A 20,563-nucleotide genomic window follows, 5' to 3' on the forward strand; every position below is an offset into this window, starting at 1 on the left:
TGAAAGCAGGTCACCCATTAGAGTGCAGGCAATGCCAATCGAAGAAGCATTCCTCTCAGTTTTAAATAGGTTTAATTTGTCCATAGTAACACCCTCATATGTTCAGAGTTTACATACCATATAGTGTCGTGATACAAGCATATTTACAACATCGTGCCTGATAGTTTGAATTAAAGCCTGGCGCAGTGTCAGTTGCTGCTAATACGGCTACCACTGGAGGCCTCGCTACTAGGGTTGCCAAGTCCAAGTCAAGAAATATCTGGGGACTTTGGGGGTGGAGCCAGGAGACTTTGGGGGTGGAGCCAGGAGCAAGGGTATGAGAAGCATAAGTGAACTCCAAAGGGAGTTCTGGCCATCACATTTAAAGGGACAGCACACCTTTTCAATTCCTCCCTTCCATAGGAAATCATGAAGGATAGGGGCACCTTCTTTTGGGGCTCACAGAATTGGACCCCCTGGTCCAATCTTTCTGAAACTTGGTGGGTATTTTGGGGAGAGGCACTAGATGTTATACGGAAAATTTGGTGCCTCTATCCCAAAAAACAGCCCCCCAGAGCCCCAGATACCCGCGGATCAATTCTCCATGATTTTCTATGGCAATAAATCTCCATAGGGAATCATGAGTACCCAGCAGACATTCCCCTCCCCTCCCCCCGCTTTCTGACGACCCTGAAGCGGGGGGAGGGTCTCCAAACCAGGGGATCCCCTGCCCCCACCTGGGGATTGGCAACCCTACTCGCTACACATGGTATTTTATGCTTGTCTACCATGGAAACTTTTAGTGAGCAGCTGTGAGTTCCAAACAGGGCTCTGATTCAGATTTGTTCTCCCCAGCATGTGATGCAGAAAGTGCTTGCCTTCCCCCTCATGTCGTTTTCTGAACTGAAAGAGCTTAAGAAAGGACTGTTTACCTGACAGGAGGCTGCATGTGTACTGATGTCCTACATGTGCAGCTGCCAGTGAGTCAAAGAGCACCCCAGGACCATTTTGAGTTGGGAAACAGTATGGGAGAAGAGACAGGAGCTCCTTTTCACCATGATTCCAATCCAAACTGAGATCATGCTTGAGGACTGAGTTCCCAGTGTGGGATTGCTGATGTCTGACTAAAAGTGCCTGCAGTAGGCTTGTGTAAAAAGTTTCCCTAACATTGGCGCAGTTGTTTTCTATTGCTCAAGGCCTTCTGTTTTGGGGATTCTGTTCTCAGGGACCCTCCAATTTAAAACAGTGCTTAATAAAGCAAAACTTCGTGCAAACGGCATCAACAGGTTTTTCCACAATAATGGGGGGAAGTGTATTTCTGGAGCAGTGTAAGTCTTTAATTTGAAAGTGGTTCCCCTTGTTCTTTATGATTCAGCTATTTGGATTAAAGCTATCTCAGATAATTAGTCCAATTCTTAAGGAATATATTGAATATTCCCTGCTGCGTGCCAAACATCGTATTATGGGCAGAATTTGGACAGATGTCCTTGGAAGCAAGAGCATGGCCTTTTTGCCTTCAAACCGAGATTAAAACAGCTCTTTGCTGAAGATGATTTGTTAGCCACTTTAAATCGCGATACCCACAGATCGACTTGGATGAAAGCCCTGGATGAGAAACTGATGAAAGTTAGAATGCCAACTGATTATTTTTTTGAGATGGGAAAAACCAAAGTATTTTCTCTGATCAAAAAGCAAGTCCTTGAAATAAATCATGGTAGTTTGAACCTGATAGCCCACGGAGTATGTTCCCCTCTTATGTTTTGGTCTTTCTTACCCAAAATCTTTACACACACACACACCCTGTATGTATCTTACCATCCCATGTTATTGCAGAACTGTTTTGTTTGCAAGACTGAACATTATACCTACAATGGTTTTGCAAGGGAGATTTTTTAATAGGCCCTACTCTGATAGAATCTGCCCATGTGGCCTTAACAGGATTGATACATCCTTTCATACTCTGCTGAAATGCAGATTTTTTTGAGATTATGAGAAATTACTATATTAATCCTTTATTCCACTACCATCCCACCATACTCCAGAAACCCTGGCTCTTTTGCTCAGTGATAAGAATCCTAAGAACACTCTAGCAATTGCAAAATTTGTCTCAGTCCTTTTAGCCCTTGCAAGTAAGTGTCTTCTGCTGCTCAAGATCTGTGAATCAATGAGCTGCTAAGGGTACAAAAGGAAAGACTTTTTTTCTGTTGTTCAGGTGGTCTCTGATAAGGAAAAGAATTAGCTTATACGTTGCATGTCAGTTGTTAACATATGTATGTGTTTCTGTACGTTGAGACTTTGTCCATGTTGCGAAAAAGTGATGTTTGAAGTGAATAAGGACTTTGTAATTAAGTAGTGGGGAGAAGCAAAAAGGTTTACATTTCCCCAGAGTTTCCCATTATCAGATCAGCATAATAGAAAGGGGTACATAGGCAGTTTTTTAAAACATTCGCTGGACATCACAGTAGTTAATTCATTAGCATCTTTCTCCATTTTGCTTCATTTTTTTTACCTGCTTTGATTTACAAATCTAACACCAGGATAACTTTCCTTTTCACTCATTGTAGGCTGGATACAGTATGCAGAGAGAGTCCTTTCCAGTCTAGTGACTCCATATATTTGCACTGCAAAATCACCACAACAGATCATGGGCTCCCTTGTAAAGGGTTATTTTGCCAAACAGCAGGTAAGTAATCTCAACATTTCTTTGGACTGATAACATACAGCAGAACCAGGGCTTTTGTGCAGCAGGAGCTCCTTTGCATATTAGGCCACACACCCCTGATGTAGCCAATATTTCAAGAGCTTATAGGCTACATTAGGGGTGTGTGGCCTAATATGCAAAGGAGTTCGTTCCTGCTACAAAAAAAGCCCTGATCCTACTGTTGTTCATCACTGAGAGCCCTTTGTGCTCAGAGAGGCCAATAAAGTCTGTCACCCTGCCCTCTCTGTGAATGGGGTTGGAGACTGCATGAATCTATTGGTGATGTTTGTTTTGCTGCAGTAGTCTCATAATTGCTCACCCTCACAACACTGGGACAACAGGACAGGAATTGTCAGCTTGATTAGGGATATTCCCCATGCTTTTTCAAGCACTTCTTCCCTCAGATCACTAAAATGGCAACTGGAGAGGTTGGGGGTGTCACGGTTTGGAAATGGGCCCCATTTTAGTTTAGCTTTATTGAGCGCAAAGAGACTGATTTTAGACATGCTGACTCAGAAGTAAGATCCGTTGCTTCAAATGAAATGACTTTCCCTCCTACTAAATATATTTAGAATTGCAGCAGGGCTGTCAAGTCCCCAGGTCCTGTTATCAGCTGCCACTCTGAGCAGGAGAAAAATTAAGGGGAGGGGGAGCTGTTTCATGTCCTTACCAGAAGTTGCTAAGAAAGTGACAGGGGTATCTCTAGGAATAATTGTTTATCCCTAGAGCTATCTTCCCTGGTAGCTCTAGAGCAGGGGGGGCCAAACTGCGGTTTGGGAGCTACATGTGGCTCTTTCACACATATTATGTGGCTCCACACCCCATTGGCTGGCTTGGAGGAGGCGTTTCTCTCTTTAATTCACTTTTCCAAGCCAAGGTAGCTGGTGGCATGGAGAATGCATTTAAAATTGCTTTCTTTCCACCTCTTCTCCCCCCACCCCCCATTTGCCTGCCTGCCTGTCTTGTGGCTCTCAAACATCTGACATTTATTCTATGTGGCTCTTACATTAAGCAACTTTGGCCACCCCTGCTCTAGAGTTTCTGATGATTCCTTACTGTATCAATGTCTGGTAAGTACACATGACTGTATTTTTTTTTAAAGTCTCCCAAGGGCCCCCCCCCCAACAATCTGCTGGTTTCCAGGCACTGTCAATAACCATAGATTGCAGCCACAAAGATTGTGAGCCTATCCATATGGTTTTTTTTGGTCCACATAGGACAGAATTAAAATGTATTTTATTTATTTGTTAATTTATATATTTGATGATATTTAAAACGATTAACAAGACATATAAAGATATAAAAGCAAATTAAAACATTATTCAAATGGACATTAATAAACCATGCAAAGCCAGTGTGAATTAGTTAAAACTAGCAGCTTAAGGATAGAAACAAAGGTGACATTGGATATTCCATGTATGGCACTCCCTTGTGGGTTTTTTGCCTTTCAGTAGCAGACATATGGGATCCTGGATTGAAACCATGACAGGATTAAGGCTATTCCTTGGCCCTATGAGGTTCTCCTGCCCTGAACAGCTCATACACAGAATTCCAAGCATCATGTCCTTTTTGGCCCTAAGAATTCAAAGCCTGGTAAACTCTTTGAAGTCTTGATTGCCTCCTGAAAGGGCTTGTGCGAGGATCTAGCAAGTTTTGCTCACCTGTGCTGTGTTCACCTGAAGGCACTATTTCAAGCAAATAACAATCCTTCTGATGGTGGCACCCACACAAGGGCCTGCAAACTCAGTCTGGGGAGGCAGGAAGGTGTTCATTCAAATACTCCTGATTCAGATTGTGTCAAGTCTTGAGCATCACAAGCAACATCTTGAATTTAACTCAGAGAAAAACTGGAACCCGGTGAAATTCTCATATAACCAATGTAATATTTTTCCTTTGAGTGAGCTCAAACAAAAGCCATGCCACCACATTCGCTATCAGCTGGATTCTTTTTGCTAGATTCGTGCCACTGACCCTTTTAGAAGGCAAGACTTTTTCAAAAGTTTATCAGGCCTTGGGATATCAGGGACAGAACAGAGGTAGGAATTTATTTTTCTGAGATTTTTGAAATTTCATCACCATCAAAAGCAGAATAGTGAAATTACTTTTTTAAAAAAATCCTTAATCATTTGAGGGGAAACTGTTCTGCAGTGCTTATGGCACACCCTTTAAAAGTTGGTTTTGAAAGAATAGAAAAGGTCTGTGAGGTTTCCTCAGTTTTGTTACATGGGAAGAGGTTGCTGTGTTGATTAGAATACTCTCATTACAAGTGTATGGCCAAGAAAGCAGTGGTCTCAAAAGACTCAGGGTCCATATTCTGATCTAACAAAAATCCAAATTGTCTGATGCAGGCAGTGTTACACCCCCCCCCCCCCGAAATAAGTGTTTAAAACCATATTTCATCCCATATGCTTCTTTTCTTGCAATATCATTTGTTCTGTTTTCTTCATTCATCAGAATCTGTCTCCTGATAAAATTTTTCATGTAATTGTGGCACCTTGCTATGACAAGAAACTAGAAGCCTTGCAAGAAGACTTCAATACCCCATTATGTAGCTCTCATAATGTTGATTGTGTTTTAACATCAGGTAGGTAGGCATTTTCTTTGGAATGCACTTCTGTAATGAAAAACTGTGATGTGACTCTTACTTGTCAGACCAGACTTCCCAACAGGTGTGTTTGAGTGCCTGTTAAGTTAAGATTGCACATGGTAGCAAGCAGATCAGTGTACTTAAATCTGAATTGCCCCAATAGCATTTAAACTGTGTTTGTGTATGTGTGAGAAGAGGCAGGGAAGGAGATCCAATGGTAAGAGCAAAAGGAAAACATGTTATGCTAAATCTGTCTGTGGCTAACTTCACTGAAGTCTATATATCAGTTATATATCAGTCTTTCTTCAGCCAGATTCTAAGGCAGGGAGTGAGTCTATCTGGGATAAGAGCATTGGGGACGGCTGGAAGTATTAATGTGATGGTGTAAGGAAGGAATCAGTATACCTCACTCCCTTTTCCTTGCTATTTAAATTGGAATCCATGCACTAGAATTGACACATACCTAGAGCAGTTCCAGGTTTAAACAACACAGATCTGCTGCCTGTCACTCACACCATGGGCCTTTGTCTTATATGTAACTCTAGGTATAAGTCTGGGAGCATGGGTTCAACAATTCCTAGTTCACCTGTGAGTTTACAGAAATAGCTACAAATGGACAAAAATCTGACATCAAGAATCACAAAACCCATAGGAGAACATTTTAACCTTCCAGAACATTCAATGGGTGACCTCAAAGTTGCTGTTTTACTGTAAAGGAACTTCAAGAACAGAACGGAGAGGGAAATTGCTGAATTATAAATTATTATGAAACTTGGAACAAACGCCTCCCCAGGACTGAACAGGATATTGGGTTTTTTTATCTCATTACGCATGCTAAACCCACTCTCACAAAGTATAGCTATATATCCACAGTATTCCAATGTATTTCTCTTTTAGAATAGTGTATCAGAATGTTTTCTGTATTGACATACTCAAATAAGGGATATTGGCTGTTTATCTCATTACGTATACTAAACCCATCTTCCACTATATTTTAATGTATTCTTTTTTTCTAATGGCAAACTAGAATGATGCTTATATGTAGGTTACATGTTAAAAAGTAAATTAGGTGGAGAGGAAAAACCTCTGAGAAAGAAATGTCCTCATTTTAACCCAGACTTGCTAGCAATGGAGTAATTAACAGACATTTATTGCCTCATTTTCGCATTCTGACGTGTTACTGTTTTATTGGTTTCCCACGCAAATGCTATCCAGACCAAATGTTCTTTCAAAGTATTAATTTCGCTATTTCGCCATTGGATTCTGACTTTATACCACTTTGCATTCTAAACCACTGCCCACCAGCTATAAGTAGCTCTGCTCACTATACCCCATTCCATTGTCTGATGAAGTCTGCATGCACACGAAAGCTTACACTCTGAATAAAACTTTGTTAGTCTTAAAGGTGCTACTGGACTCCTACTTTGTTCTGATGAGGAAAGGGTTTGGGGACAAGGAGGGACATCAGTGGAGCATGACACCATAGATTCCACCCTCCAAAGAAGCTGTTTTCTCCAGAGGGGTTGATCTCTCTAGACTGGAGAGCAGTTATAATTATGGGAAATCTGCAGGCACCATCTGGAGGCTTCCAACCCTTATTTTTCCTTCTTCCCCCCAGTAGGTCACCAGGTTGTAATCTGCATGCCCTGTCATTACTTTGCCATTGTTGTTGCTATTGACTTTACCATTCCTCACCATTGTCTCCGAGGCTCTTTGTTCATCCCATTTGCTGTGGGCCAAAATCAAAGTCTGTATTTCAGCAGACGGGGAGGAGACTGAGCAGCAGGACTAGCAATGGCAGTCTCTCCCTCCGCATCGGTATTGATAATCTGTAAATTCTCCAAGTTAAAACTGGACAATCTTGAAGTTTTAATTCCTCCTGCATTCGGCCTATGATGTTTCTTTGTACCTAAAATGAAATGTCTTTTTCTTTCCCTGCAGGCGAAATCTTCCAAGTAATGGAACAGAGAAAAACTTCTTCGAAAGAAGTAGCCAAAGTGGCCTTTGATAGCCTGTAAGTAATTTCTGGGGGATGCTTTGGGTGACTATAATGGAATAAATCACATATCTCCATCTCACAAAAAGAGCAAAGGCAGTAATCCTCATCATGATAATCTCTCCAGTTTCTACAATAGCTAATTTTGTAATCCTGGAGTACAGACAGATGGTAAAATTGTTTTCTTTGTTCTGTTACTCCAAAAACAGGCTGCCATAATGATTCCCTAATAGACTGTTCTGATCTTTCCTCTTTCTCTTTGCTTTAGAGTGATGGTGCACTCCTTTGGGCAGAAAACAGGGATCAATAGTCCCAGCTCTCAGGGTGCTTTAACAGTAAAATTAAATGCCTCCCATCTTCTATATATATATTTTTTTCAAATACAATCTTACTAGTGGGTTTTTCAATGTTATTCTTGTACTGTGGTTAAGGAAAACATAGTTCCTTGTGTCTGGTGACTGCTGGTGCACAAATCTGAGCGAAATGAGCTCTGTAGAGCAATCATAAATCGATCTAGGCCACGCATTCACCTTTTTGACTTCTGCCCTTATTTTTATAAGGTTTGGTGGAATAAAGGAAGGAGAGTTAATCTGGCATGATGGAAGGAGGTCCGATGGTTACCTGGAGTGCATATTTAAACATGCTGCCAAGGAGCTGTTTGATACGGAAGTGAAGGAAATCACATACAAAGTATTAAAGTAAGTAGTAAATCTGAATTAAATGAATTGGAAACACTGGTTCAGAACAGTAGGCACTTAGAGTCACTTTGCACAGACTTGGCAATTAATATGTGTTTTTCAGTGGTTGTGCACACACCAGGGAGCCGTGGCCGGTCATGGTATCTATATATGGTAGGGTTGTCAAGTCCAATTCAAGAAATATCTGGGGACTTTGGCGGTGGAGCCAGGAGACATTGGGGTGAAGCCAGGAGCAAGGGTATGACAAGTATAGTTGAACTTCAAGGGAGTTTCAGCCATCACATTTAAAGGGATCGCACACCTTTTTAAATGCCTTCCTTCCATAGGAAATAACGAAGGATAGGGGCACCTTCTTTTGGGGCTCATAGAATTGAACCCCCTGGTCCAATCTTTTGAAACTTGGGGGGTATTTTGGGGAGAGGCACTAGATACTATACTGAAAATTCGGTGCCTCCCCCAGAGCCCCTGAAACCTCCAGATCAATTCCCCATTATACCCTATGAGAATCGATCTCCACATAGGGAATAATGAAGTGCTCAGCAGACGTTTCCCTCCCCCCACCCCGTTTCTGGCAACTCTGAAGCGAGGGATTGGCCTCTCTACTTATGAGTTGCTGCCAACTTCTTCACAGCAACACAGACACCCCATCCGAAGAGGAAGCCTTTCAATCGGAGACTGAAGCCTCCGGAGGTGCAAAGACACATGGTCCTCTGGGGGCGGGGCTTTCCCCCGCCAGCCAGCTGACTGGGGGCAGGAAGGAGTCTGGGAAAGTGGAACAACCCCCGCTGGGCCTTGTGTGAAGACTTAGGAGACAATGGTTGGGTGTCGTCATTTTAAGTTTGCTGCATGGAGTCTGGCTCTACATGAACACATAGCTGTTTCCAGAACTCACACCACCCTGTGTGTGTGTTTTAAATTTTTCAAACGTTAGTTGTGTGGTCGGGAGAGGCAGGGTAGCTTCCTTCTCTCTTGTCCTACAACCAGCAAAATGCCCCTAAATCAGCCAGATGCTAATTAGTTTGCAGCTCCATTTCAGATCCTTAGTCTGATGCTCTTCATTAATTAATTTGCTTAAATATATAACGTGTTTTATTTTGCAAGTTCCAATGGCGGGTAGAAAACTGGGTATGAAATAAAATTAATAAAAGAGATACAAAAATATATATGAAAGCACAGAGCTGAAAAAAATCTTTCTTATTCTTTGAATATCCTGAGTCCAGTGGGACCTTTAAGACCAACAAAGTTTTATTCTAGGTATAAACTTCCATGTGCAGGCACAGTTCTTCAGATACAGTGAAAATGAACTTCTTCAGCCATGACATACAGGAGGGGGGGCAGCTAGTTGTCAGGAAGGGCTAGTTAGAGTCAAGATGCAACAAGTAACTGGGTGATTATAGCTGTGGTTGGATTAAGGTGATTGGTAAGATTGGTGAAGAACAGTAAATTGACATACAAATACAAGAGTAAGCAAATAGATGTGAGAGCAGTTTGAGTCCAATGGCACCTCCAAAACCAACAAAGTTCACTTCTGAGTAACAGAGAGAAGAAGAAGATATTGGATTTATATCCCGCCCTCCACTCCGAAGAGTCTCAGAGCAGTTCACCATCTCCTTTATCTTCCTCCCCCACAACAGACACCCTGTGAAGCGGGTGGGACTGAGAGAATTCTCACAGCAGCTGCCCTTTCAAGGAGAACCTCTGCCAGAGCTATGGCTGATTCAAGGTCATTCCAGCAGGTGCAAGAGTCTGCACACTTAACCACTACACCAAACTGGCTCTCATACACCAAACTGGCTCTCAGAGTTAGCATGTCGTGACCCATCTTGAGGCCACCTTGTAGGGGAGGACAGGATATAAGTGAAATAAATCACATCAATAATTGAAACAAATTTCCTCAAATATTATCAATAGGTGGGGAGGTAGTTGCCAGGAAGGGCTAATTAGAGTCAAGATGCATAAGTAACTGACCGATAAATTCAGCTAGGATTTGGAATAACACCTGTGAATAGTAGCAAATGTATTTATTTATTTAGTTGATTTCTATTCTGCCCTTTCCCACAAATGGACTCCGGACGGAGTACAGCATGTCAACCATGACAATAATAAATCCCAGCGATTAATTAATAAAAACAAGCCATTAAAACAATAAAATCAATCAACAATAATCATACAATTTCAACAAGAGGCAGCTCTGGCACATAAAGTAAATCAATGCTACAGCAGTCGGCTCGATAAGAGCTGGAATGATACAGCAATGGAGGCGGGGTTAAGAAGATGGAATTGTTTGAATTTAAGTAAGTTGTTATGTAATACTTGCCTTCCTAATGTTAATCTGTTAAAAAGTCAATAAAAACCTATTGGGGAAGAAAAAGGGAGGCTGGGTTAGATGTGTTATGGACATACGCTGCCTCACCCAAAGGCCTGGCGAAACAACTCCATTTTAGTTATTTTATTTAATTTATCAAATTTATATCCCGCCCTCCCCCGAGAGGCTCTACAAGCCCCACGAAAAAATAGTAACTCAGGTAGGGCCTGGATCTCTTCTGGGAGCTTGTTCCACCAAGCCAGAGCCAGGGCAGAGAAGGCCCTAGCCCTGGTCGAGGCCAGATTGATGTCCTTCAGGCTGGGGATAAGCAGCAGATATTTATTAGTTGAACATAGAGACCTTTGGGGCACATATGGGGAGAGGTGGTCCCATAGGTATGTTGGTCCCAGGCTGCGCGGGGCTTTAAATGTCAGTACCAAAACCTTGACGCTAATCCAGTGCTCAGATTGGCATACAGATAATAAAGGAGTCAACAACAGATGTGAGAACTGAGTTTGAGCCTAGCAACAACTTTAAGACCAATAAAGTTTAATTTATGTGTATAACTGAGAATTAAATGACTTAGCACGTGTAATGAGATAAGAACCCAATATTTCTGTTAAGACCTGGGGATCCCATTGTCCTGAGTGTTGTAATAATTCAGCAATCTCCCATTCCAGTCTGTTTCTGAAATTCCTTTGCAATAAAGCAGCTACTCTGAGGTCTCCCACCGAGTGCCTCGGGAGGTTGAAATGTTCTGCAGGTTTCTCAGTTTTGTGATTCTTGATGTCAGCTTTGTGTCCATTTATACTTTGGTGTAGGGTTTGACCTGGTTGTTTAGGGAAAAGATCAGTGGTACAGATTGATGTTACAGCCTTGAGCACCCACGTGGTCCCACAGTATGCTAACATCTTTATTGGCCAACGTGGACCAACATTTCCTAAACTCCCACCGACTCCCACCTCTCTTATATATCTGTGATACATTGATGACACATTTGTTGATCTATTTATTTTATTTATTGGACTTTTATGCTGCCCTTCCCTGCAAGCAGGGCTCAGGGCTGCTTATATAAAATTAAACACAGCAAACTTAATATTAGGTTGTTAAATCAACATTAAAAACACAGCACAGTTCAGTATAAAACAAATCTAAAGTGGCAGCTAATTTGGATAGAGATTAAAGCTACCCCAAAACCTCCAAGGGGCAAGTAAGGGGGTGGAGGGGAGACCCAAGAGCACCGGACTGCTTGCTGTCCCATCCTCCACCAAAGGCCTGGCAGAACTTCTCTTCCTTACAGACCCTATGGAAAGGAAGTAAGTCCTGCAGGGCCCGGATGACCTGCAGAGAGTTCCACCAGGCAGGAAGGCCCTGGCCCTGGTGGAGGACAGCGGAATCTCTCTTGTCCCGGGGACCACAAAGAGGTTATTAGAGCTTGGTAAGGAAACCCTGGACATATTCCACCAGCCATTCAATGACTTTCACCCCACAATCAACCTGACAATGAACCAAGAAACACATTTTCGGTACACTACTGTAAAAATACACAATGGACACAATGGTATAAGACATCACCTTATACTAGAAACCTACTGACTGGCAAATGTACCTACATGCCTCCAACCACCATCCTAAGCAGCCTCTATGCTACAACTACATCTGCTCCAAACCTACAATTCTTACCTGAAGGATCTACCACAAACCTTTTTGGAGTTAAAATATCCACCTGATGAAGTCAAGAAGCTGATTAACAAAGTTAGAATGATACCCAGAGAAAACCTGTTGCAAGACAGACCCAAAAGAGACAATAAGAAGAACACCACTAGTGGCCACATCCAGTTCTCAACTTAAAACAGTTCAACACATCATCAGCAACTTACAACTCTACTGAATAATGACAGCTCTCTTTCAAAAGTACTGGGGGGGGGGGGCAAATCTTTTCTTGCACACAGACAGCCTCCCACTTTCAAACAACTCTTCACCCACAATAATACAACTTCTGATTTGGATATGAGCACTGGTACCAGAGCTTGCAGCAAACCCAGGTTCTGATTTGCTGTCACATACACCCAGGCAATGCAATCACTGGACCTAACAACATCAACTACACCATCTCAGGCTTATTCAAATGCTCATTTTCTAACATTGTATATACCATTACATTTCAATAGTGCCCTTCAGTTCTCTACATAGGACAAACAGGTTAAACTGTACACCAGGATTCATGAACACAAATCAGACATCATGAAGAAACCTGTAGAAGAGCATTTCAGCCTCCCAGGGAGGGTCAGTTCCCCTGGAGAAAATGGCTGCTTAGGAGTGCGGACTCTGTGGCATTAACCCCACTGAAGCTCCTCCCTTTCCCAACCCCTCCCCCCTCCTAGACTCCACACCAAAATCTGCAGAAATTTCCCATCCTGGAACTGGCAATCCTCGTGAATGGACCAAATGCACTGTTCCTAGTAGCTCTCAAGCTAATGCTCCAGGCAGAAGTATTCAGAATCTTCTCTGTGTGTCTTTTCAGAAACAAAGACTTCCAAGAGGTCACGCTAGAAAAAGATGGGGAGACACTATTACGCTTTGCAGCAGCTTACGGATTTCGAAACATTCAAAACATGGTTTTAAAGCTGAAGAAGGGAAAGTGTTTCTACCACTTCGTAGAAGTTTTAGCTTGTCCTGGAGGTAACGTTAAAATGCTAAATACCTTCCTCTTCCTTTTGCAATGGAAAAGCTTCTCATAGAGCTAACCTGGTTTTGTCCCTTTTTGGGTTTAGATAGATGGTGAAAGGTTTTCTTAAATTCTGTCAAGACTAAAAATTTTAATACATATTTCCAGTACTTTTGGTGATAGTACTGACAAGTACTGAGTGCCAGCACTTGTGCACCAAGCTGCCCCATTCAGACAGAGAAAGACAGTAGACCCTCACGAACACCCTAATGGTGTTCTGCAGAGGAAGGGAGGAATTGGAGGGAATTGACACAGCCAGATATATGACTATTGGCAGTTTTTAAAAAATCAGTTCCAGTTCTTAGAGAATCCAGCATTCCATCCCGCTATGCAGTATGTGAGAAAAGCCCAATATTTTGGACTCATTTTGAGTCCAACCCTTAACGAACAGGATCTTTTGTATTCTGGTATTGCTTTTTCAAGTAAAAGGCATTGGGCTTAGCTGGGGGGGAGGGCAGGGGGTGATGCTGAAAATGTTAGAAAGCAAAAGAATGAAAACTTGAAAGGAAGAGAAGAGGAAAATGAAACTGCTTCAAAGAGAACCTCAAACTGGGCTCTGAGCAAAGTCTATTCTGTTTATCCTACATTTCCAAGACAGTTTATTACGTTCTGATCATTTGAGCTGGGATGATATTGGCTTATTGCTGCTGTCGATTTAAAATTGTTATACTGGAGTCTAAAAATTGTTTTCAGTTTCCTGAGCTGCTGTGAATTGGTTTTGCTATCCTATGCTGGCTGTTTTATCTGCTGTTCTTGAGTTTGCTATACTGATGCTGTATCTTCATGGTTCTTGTTTTTAACTGACTTTTTGCAGCAGCCGCTTTGAATGCCGTATTTCGCAGAATGACTGCCTAGAGATTTCTAACATTTTAAACTGCTGGGATGAATTATATTTAGCATTTGCTAAAGCTTGGTATTTCCACAGAGTGTGCTATACTTTTAGCATTATCATTATTTCCACTTCCTGAGAAATCAAATGGTCTCTCCTGTCTTTGGCCTTTTAGGCTGCTTAAATGGGAAAGGCCAAGCTCAGATGGAAGACGGAAAACCAGACAAAGCCCTTCTCCGTCAGATGGAGGAGGTATGCGCTGCGGTTCCTGTCCAGCTCCCTGAAACCGATAGGCATGTGCAGAAGCTTTACCAGGAGTGGTTGGAAGGGATGGACTCCACCCAGGTCAGAGAAGCATTGCACACTAAACACAGCATGGAAAAACCAGCTGCCCACAGTTTCAATATCAAGTGGTGACCAGCCAGATTGCAAGAATTGCATTAGGTTTGTGGTACATGCAGCACTGGCAGCTTCTATGCAACTGGAGATCTGAGGCACCATGAACACTATAATGAGCTGGAACTTCCTTTATTCCCATTGAGACTGTGTAGGATCACGCTTAAGTCCTTGCATAATTGGAATGTCTTTATTTAGTCAGAGCCTGATATTGTAAGTATGTGCATCCAAGGATCTTTTGTAAGGTACAGGGAGTTCCTCAGTGTAGAGCAGAGGTACACCAGACCACTAAGGGGCATAGCGGAATCAGTACATGTCATCCTTTGCTTTGATTCTGATTCTTAGGGACGTAGTTCTTTCTGCAAAAAAAAAAAAAACTCCCCTACCAGGAATGTCATTGTTCTCAAAAGGTTCTATGTTCTAAAACTCTGTATCGTTACCAAACTTTGCAAGTTACCAAAATATGACAGAACAAACTAACTAACAATATAACTCTCTGCTGTGCCACACGAAATCCATTTTAACATATTTTGGGGGTTTCCAGGGTTGTAATTGGAGAATCTAGAAAGAGTTCTAGTATCAGCTTTAATTTTTATCAGCTTTAATTTGGCATCTTTGATTTCTTTGGAGAAAGTGTTTTCTGTTTTTGTTGTCTTGTTTTTACTGATAAATCTGGTCCATTATACTGTGCTTGTGAGATCCTGGCCTTTGAGAGAGATGTGGATAGGCAACAAGTCAAAGACTGGATCTGGGTCATTTCATTTGTTGCCAACAGTTCAGGGTGAAGTTGTTAATTAAGGAAGTCAAAAGGTAAGGTGGCAATAAATGCAGGTGCCAGGAGAATTCTTGGGCCAAAATTTGAGAGTGGAGTTGGTGAAATGAATCAGATACAAAGGCCGCTGAACTGAATCCAGAATATCTCAAAATGAAGTTTGACCTCATCTAGCAATATGCTTTACTGCACTGATGTCTGCGTAATGCCTCTTCTATTACCACATGGCTTCCTTACATAAGAGCTGATTCTCCCAGCCACAGACGTGGCCCCTCAAGATCTCCAGGGAAACTTTTCCCGTGGCATATCAGGAGCCATGGCACTTCGTGGCCATGGCTTGAGACACCTCATGCCTGAACTCAGTGCTCGACTTGAGTGCAGGAGCTGCTGTCCCAGTACCCAGCCTCAAGTGAGAGGAGTGGGGGAGCAGGTTTGAGATCCTTGCCCTCTCCTACTTGTCAGTGCATGGCTGCCCCTCTGGTTCAAACCTCCAAAGGTGCGGTGCCCGTTAGAGTTCTGAAACGGAAGAGGTCAGTCACAGAGTATGGACTTCTCCTTGGGTGTCAGTGCAAAGTTTTCACCCTGAGGTGCTAAGTGCCCTCTCTGAGCTTCTGCCACCACCAGAATGTCTCATCGCCTGCTCTAAGTCCATATGACAGAGAACTCTGGAGACGGATTCTGAGACACGCCCTGCCTACTGAGTTGCAAGGTGTCATGGCAGACGTTTTTCTAGGACGAGGGGGCCGCAGTCGCTTGGTAGGAGGGGGCTTGGCTGCCCCAGGAAGGGGGTGATTCACCAAGCCTGGAGTCAGCATCTTGAGCTCTTCCAAGCCTACTGGGTAGGGCTGCGGCAGCAGGTGATGCCTTGATTTTTGCATTCAATGGATGCCCATGGGCTGCACCATGTGTTCTGAAAGCAGAACTTTCTGCCTCTGGCAAGGGGCATTCCTAGGTTGAACGCGCTCGGGAAGCTAATTCTGGCCACACCCACAACCATACCGGCACAAGGACCTAAGCCTCAGTTGTGCTGACCGGCAACCACAGTGGCCCGCCAATGGGGCCTGTGTGCGATGGAGTGCCACCGGGGGCCTGCACTGTTGTGTCATTTACGCTGGTGTAGATGGGACTTATGCCAGACCGTCAGTCAGCTCCCAGAGCACTTGCAGCCGCTTCCAGTGCCAGGGTCACTTCACCCAAATCTTATGCCCGAAAACCGTTTTCAAACACATTGCATCAACTTTCGCCTTCGTTTCCCAGAATTACTCCAGCATTTACTTTTGTTACGTTAGCAAGAAAATATGGAGAAGCATTGACAGGATTTTACTGAATATCGTAAATCCCTATTGTTCTTAAATTATGATCATTCAAACTCTGGGATCTCAAGGCCCAGAGGCGTGCAGGGTAGGGATCCAAACCTCTCATTAGAGGACTGCGCTTCACTTTTCTTAAATAAAATGAACATCTAAATGATTACTCTAACCTTCACCAAAGGCCGGGGAAATTTCACCAAACGAACATTGAAATGATTACTCTAACTTTCACCAAAGGCTGGGGAAATTTCACCAAACGAACATCGAAATGATTACTCTAACTTTCACCAAAGGCAGGAGCAGACAAATAATGAAGAGAGATGAGAACGTGTACCATAATAATGGGACTTCGGTGGGAAGAAAAATCCTGCGCTTCTAGGTCTTCAGCAGCACAAACACAGAGATGCCTATTCTGTACTCTGTGCGTATAGATTTTTTTTTTACACACACAAACATGAGCTTATATGTCCTTGTCAGCCTTTAGGTATGTTTTTGCAGAAAAGAATAATCACATTAATTGGGTGTAGGAACTAACTCTCTGCTGAGTAACATCCGTACCCCTCAGGACTTAGTACAGTTCCACAGAGGCTTGCAAGCTAGAGATGTCCTGCTAGGTGTTTAGTTGAGGACAGCAGCGGTATCCACCTGGCCAGCACTCTTCACCCCCCCCCCCAAAAAAAAAAGTGGTAGCGCAATTGGAACTTTGCCATCTTTTTGTAAAACTGTATTGCTACTTTGGAATTAAGGAATTTTGTTATTATGGAGGAATTTTATTGTGGCTTCTATCTGTTTTAAACTGTATGACATGATTTGTTTTGTTGTGAACCACTCTGAGCCCTATTGGGGAATGAGCAGGATAAAAACTGAATATAATAAATAAAATAATTAAAGAGCTACCTCTGTGTTAGAGAAGGGATTCTTTGCGACGGCCATGTAGGGCCTCAGGTGCACTGTTTTATACACTGAGTACTTCAGCTAACTGAGGTAGCAGGGGATAGGCATGTAATATGCATGGCTGGCTTCCTGTTTCATCATGTGGAGAAGGGGACTGGTCTTTTCCAGGAACTTTTCCCAGTTGTATGCCACTTTAAGGCATTACAATGCATGTGTTGAGGCAAAAGCACAGCCCTCAGTAACTTTCAGGTTATGGTGCCTATATTTATTTTGTTTTGTCTTGTTAGTTCATTAGGATACTCCTAAAATGTGTTCAATGCAATAATTGTGTTCTCACGTCAGACTAATAATGAGGTGTTCTGTGTTTGTATATACATTTGCATGACATATTGGCTTGGATCCCATGGTAAATCTCCACTCATGAAAGGCAAATCTGTTAGTGGAACAGAACTTTCTTACTTCCCCCTTCTTGCCAGAGCCCAAATGCTTCATAAAATGCTGTTCCAGGGGAACAAAGGACCTTCAGGATTGGCATACGGGGGTTATGCAGTGGGAACTGCCCCCCTCTTCCAATAGCAGAAACTTACTGCAGGATTTAAGCCATTACTTACATCTTATTTTCTTTACAGTTTTGTAGCTAAGTTTTCTTATGTATCTGAGTGTGATTGGTCTTGAAAAAATGTGGTTCTCGACACAGACTTTGAATTTTATAGTCTCTGTGGTCAAACATTCAGCCAGAACAAATCCTCATAGATTGTGTTGTCTTCCATTGGCTGTGATAAAAGGAGCTGGTTTTCTGTGCCAAAATAGAAACGTCCAAATGTGAATCTAGAAGATAAGCCCTGACCATTTAAACTCTTTTCATTTCACCATTCCAGGTACTCTGGTAGACAAAACATTACTGTATCTGTAGACCCAAGGAGGTATCCTGCACGTCTTCATCTTCAAGCAGTAATGCAACCACACACACACACACACACATGCAGTTTTTCTTGGCCCTCCCTACTCAGAAACAGAAAGAAGCCACCAAAATAAAGCAGGGGCGTATAACCAACCATGTGGACCTCAGGAAAGGCCTTTACATCCTCCATATAAGTGCATTAATGAAGACCAAAGCTATATGCTCCACACTCAATGCAGACACTGGGGGTGAAGTGGGGTGTGTGTGTGTGTAAGAGAGATTCAGAGTTCACTGTTCTGATTTGATGTGGGATGTTGGTATCTTGAATTGTCACCTAAACGAGATAGAAACAGAATTGCCAGTGCAATCCCATGGAGAGTTACTCCAATTTAAACCCTGCTTAAATCAACCCTGCATAGGCTTGCACTACAAATTACTTACTCTTGCCGCAATTTACATAATAGTTAAAGGTTACACAAACTATTATAGCCTGTGAATCTAGATCTGCTGAGTAAAGGATTCATGGACTGTGTATTTACATCAGATTTGTCCTATTAAAATAGCTGTCTATTCCAATATGAATGAGTTGCTATTATTGCTCCTTTAGAAAGTACAAAGTATATAGAATTCACTGGCCAGACCCTTCTGCATTTAGAAAAGATGAAGGCGTGCTTCCCATGTCATTAAGGTTAGGTGGGTTCCATGCCACTCACTCGAAACTCACTTCATGGTATTCAGTGTTCAAAATTCCAGGATTCCAGTGCATTACAAGAGCTCCCAGTTATTAACCGTGGGCGCAACCGGTTAATCACACATCAATCCTAATTTACTGAAATGGGACTGTAGTGGAAGCTGTGAACAATGGAAGCAATCCATTGTCTTTTGGAAATCGTTAGCCGTTCTGCTCTTCCTGCATTTAAAGAAAAGTATATGAGCTTCAGACTTATTACAACTACTGTCAATCTGGTTTCCTAGAAATCAGTTAATGATCCTAGGGGAATCTAGTGCTTTACTTTTTATTTGAATGTAGTGAAACAATCTATTTCTAGACATGAAATGTGAATATACATTTGTGTGTGCTTTTTAAGGACAATGAAGTGTTTTGAAAAAGTGTAAAAAACTATAGCCCTCAAGTTTAACCTAGATTCCACACACACACCCCAAAATGCTGCCATTATAATGTAGTGTTGCAGCGCCAGTCTTACACAGATATAAAGCCCAGTTCTAAACATTCTTAGTTGGAAGTCAGGCATATCAAGTTTAATGGGACTTTACTTCTTCGGGATCCCCCATACAGAGGTAGGTAAGGTAGTCATCCAAGTAGTTTGCAATAAAAATAAACAGGAGTCTTTTGGTTTAAAGACGAACAACCATTTTATTTCACTTTAAACTTCCATGAACTAGAGTCCATAAATAAAATTGCTGGAATAAAACTGCATTGGTCTTTCAAGTGCCACAAGACTTGGGATTGCATCCTTAAAAACATAACATGGGAATTATGGGCATTCAGTAAGGGGATTAAGATTTGGGGCCGCCAAATACATATAGTGTAATGTGAATATGTTCTGAATGATGGTACTTTGTATATACTGTATATCCTATTCTAGAAGCTTAGTAAGGATATTTATACTGTGTATTATCTACATGGGGTTTTTAAAAGGGAACAATAGATGTTATCAAGACATTAGGATTTTACAGCCAAAGGAGATTGTGAATGTTTAATAGATGAAGGGGCTACAGACAGAAATATATCAAAACAGAAATGTTTGCATTTATCTCTGCCTTTTAAACATGATTGTACTTGGATAACATCCAATAATCTGAGCTTCTTCCAGTGGAAAATGAATTTGAATTGTTTAAATAATAATAATAATAAAATGAATCAATTGACTTTTGTTAAATTAGTTTGGTTTCATCTAAGTGCCGGTCAGAGATGTTTTCGTGCCTAAGGCAGAAATCCAGATGGCTCTCTCCCTGTTGGAAAAATGCAATTGCTGGGGAAATGAGGGACACAGGAACCCTTTCTTGCCACTCCCATTTCCAGTGTGTTCATTTGGGATGAGAGAAAAGCTGGTATTTTGATTGCACCCAGAAAGAGAGACAGTTGTCCTAAAAAAACTTATTTATTTAACTGCAGTCGCAAATGTGAATTCATTAAAACGTATAAGAATCATATGTCATTAATCAAAGTTCAATACTTAAACATTGTGCACAGTGATTTTATAAAGGATATCATTGGATGCTCTTACCAAAACCCCGAGAAAATGAATTGTTAGCAAAAAAAAAAAAAGGAACAAGAATACAGTCCTACATATGTACCTTTTCCCATCCTTCAGAGCCAGTGTAACTGTCAATCAGCTGTGTCGAGCATCTGACATATAGTGACATACACAACAGAGCTCAGCCCTTTATCTTTCAGTCATGAGAATCCAGGAAAAATGGGTTAAGCTTGGTTGACTCGGAGAAT

The 20,563-nt window shown here is 42.0% G+C and overlaps 1 protein-coding gene across 1 annotated transcript in view; it reads left to right on the plus strand.

Moving 5' to 3' along the window:
* Positions 1-17,197, plus strand: part of NARF (nuclear prelamin A recognition factor) — a 54,663-nt gene extending 37,466 nt beyond the window's left edge. Inside the window, exons 7-12 of the mRNA XM_060252301.1 lie at positions 2,544-2,662; positions 5,135-5,264; positions 7,209-7,281; positions 7,824-7,961; positions 12,791-12,948; positions 13,999-17,197. Coding sequence (XP_060108284.1) covers positions 2,544-2,662; positions 5,135-5,264; positions 7,209-7,281; positions 7,824-7,961; positions 12,791-12,948; positions 13,999-14,240 — 860 coding nt within the window. The 3' untranslated portion in view covers positions 14,241-17,197. The remainder of the gene's footprint in view (positions 1-2,543; positions 2,663-5,134; positions 5,265-7,208; positions 7,282-7,823; positions 7,962-12,790; positions 12,949-13,998) is intronic.
* Positions 17,198-20,563: the final 3,366 nt, after the last annotated feature.

Source organism: Heteronotia binoei, chromosome 13 (assembly GCF_032191835.1).
Source record: "Heteronotia binoei isolate CCM8104 ecotype False Entrance Well chromosome 13, APGP_CSIRO_Hbin_v1, whole genome shotgun sequence".
Classification (NCBI taxonomy): domain Eukaryota; kingdom Metazoa; phylum Chordata; class Lepidosauria; order Squamata; family Gekkonidae; genus Heteronotia; species Heteronotia binoei.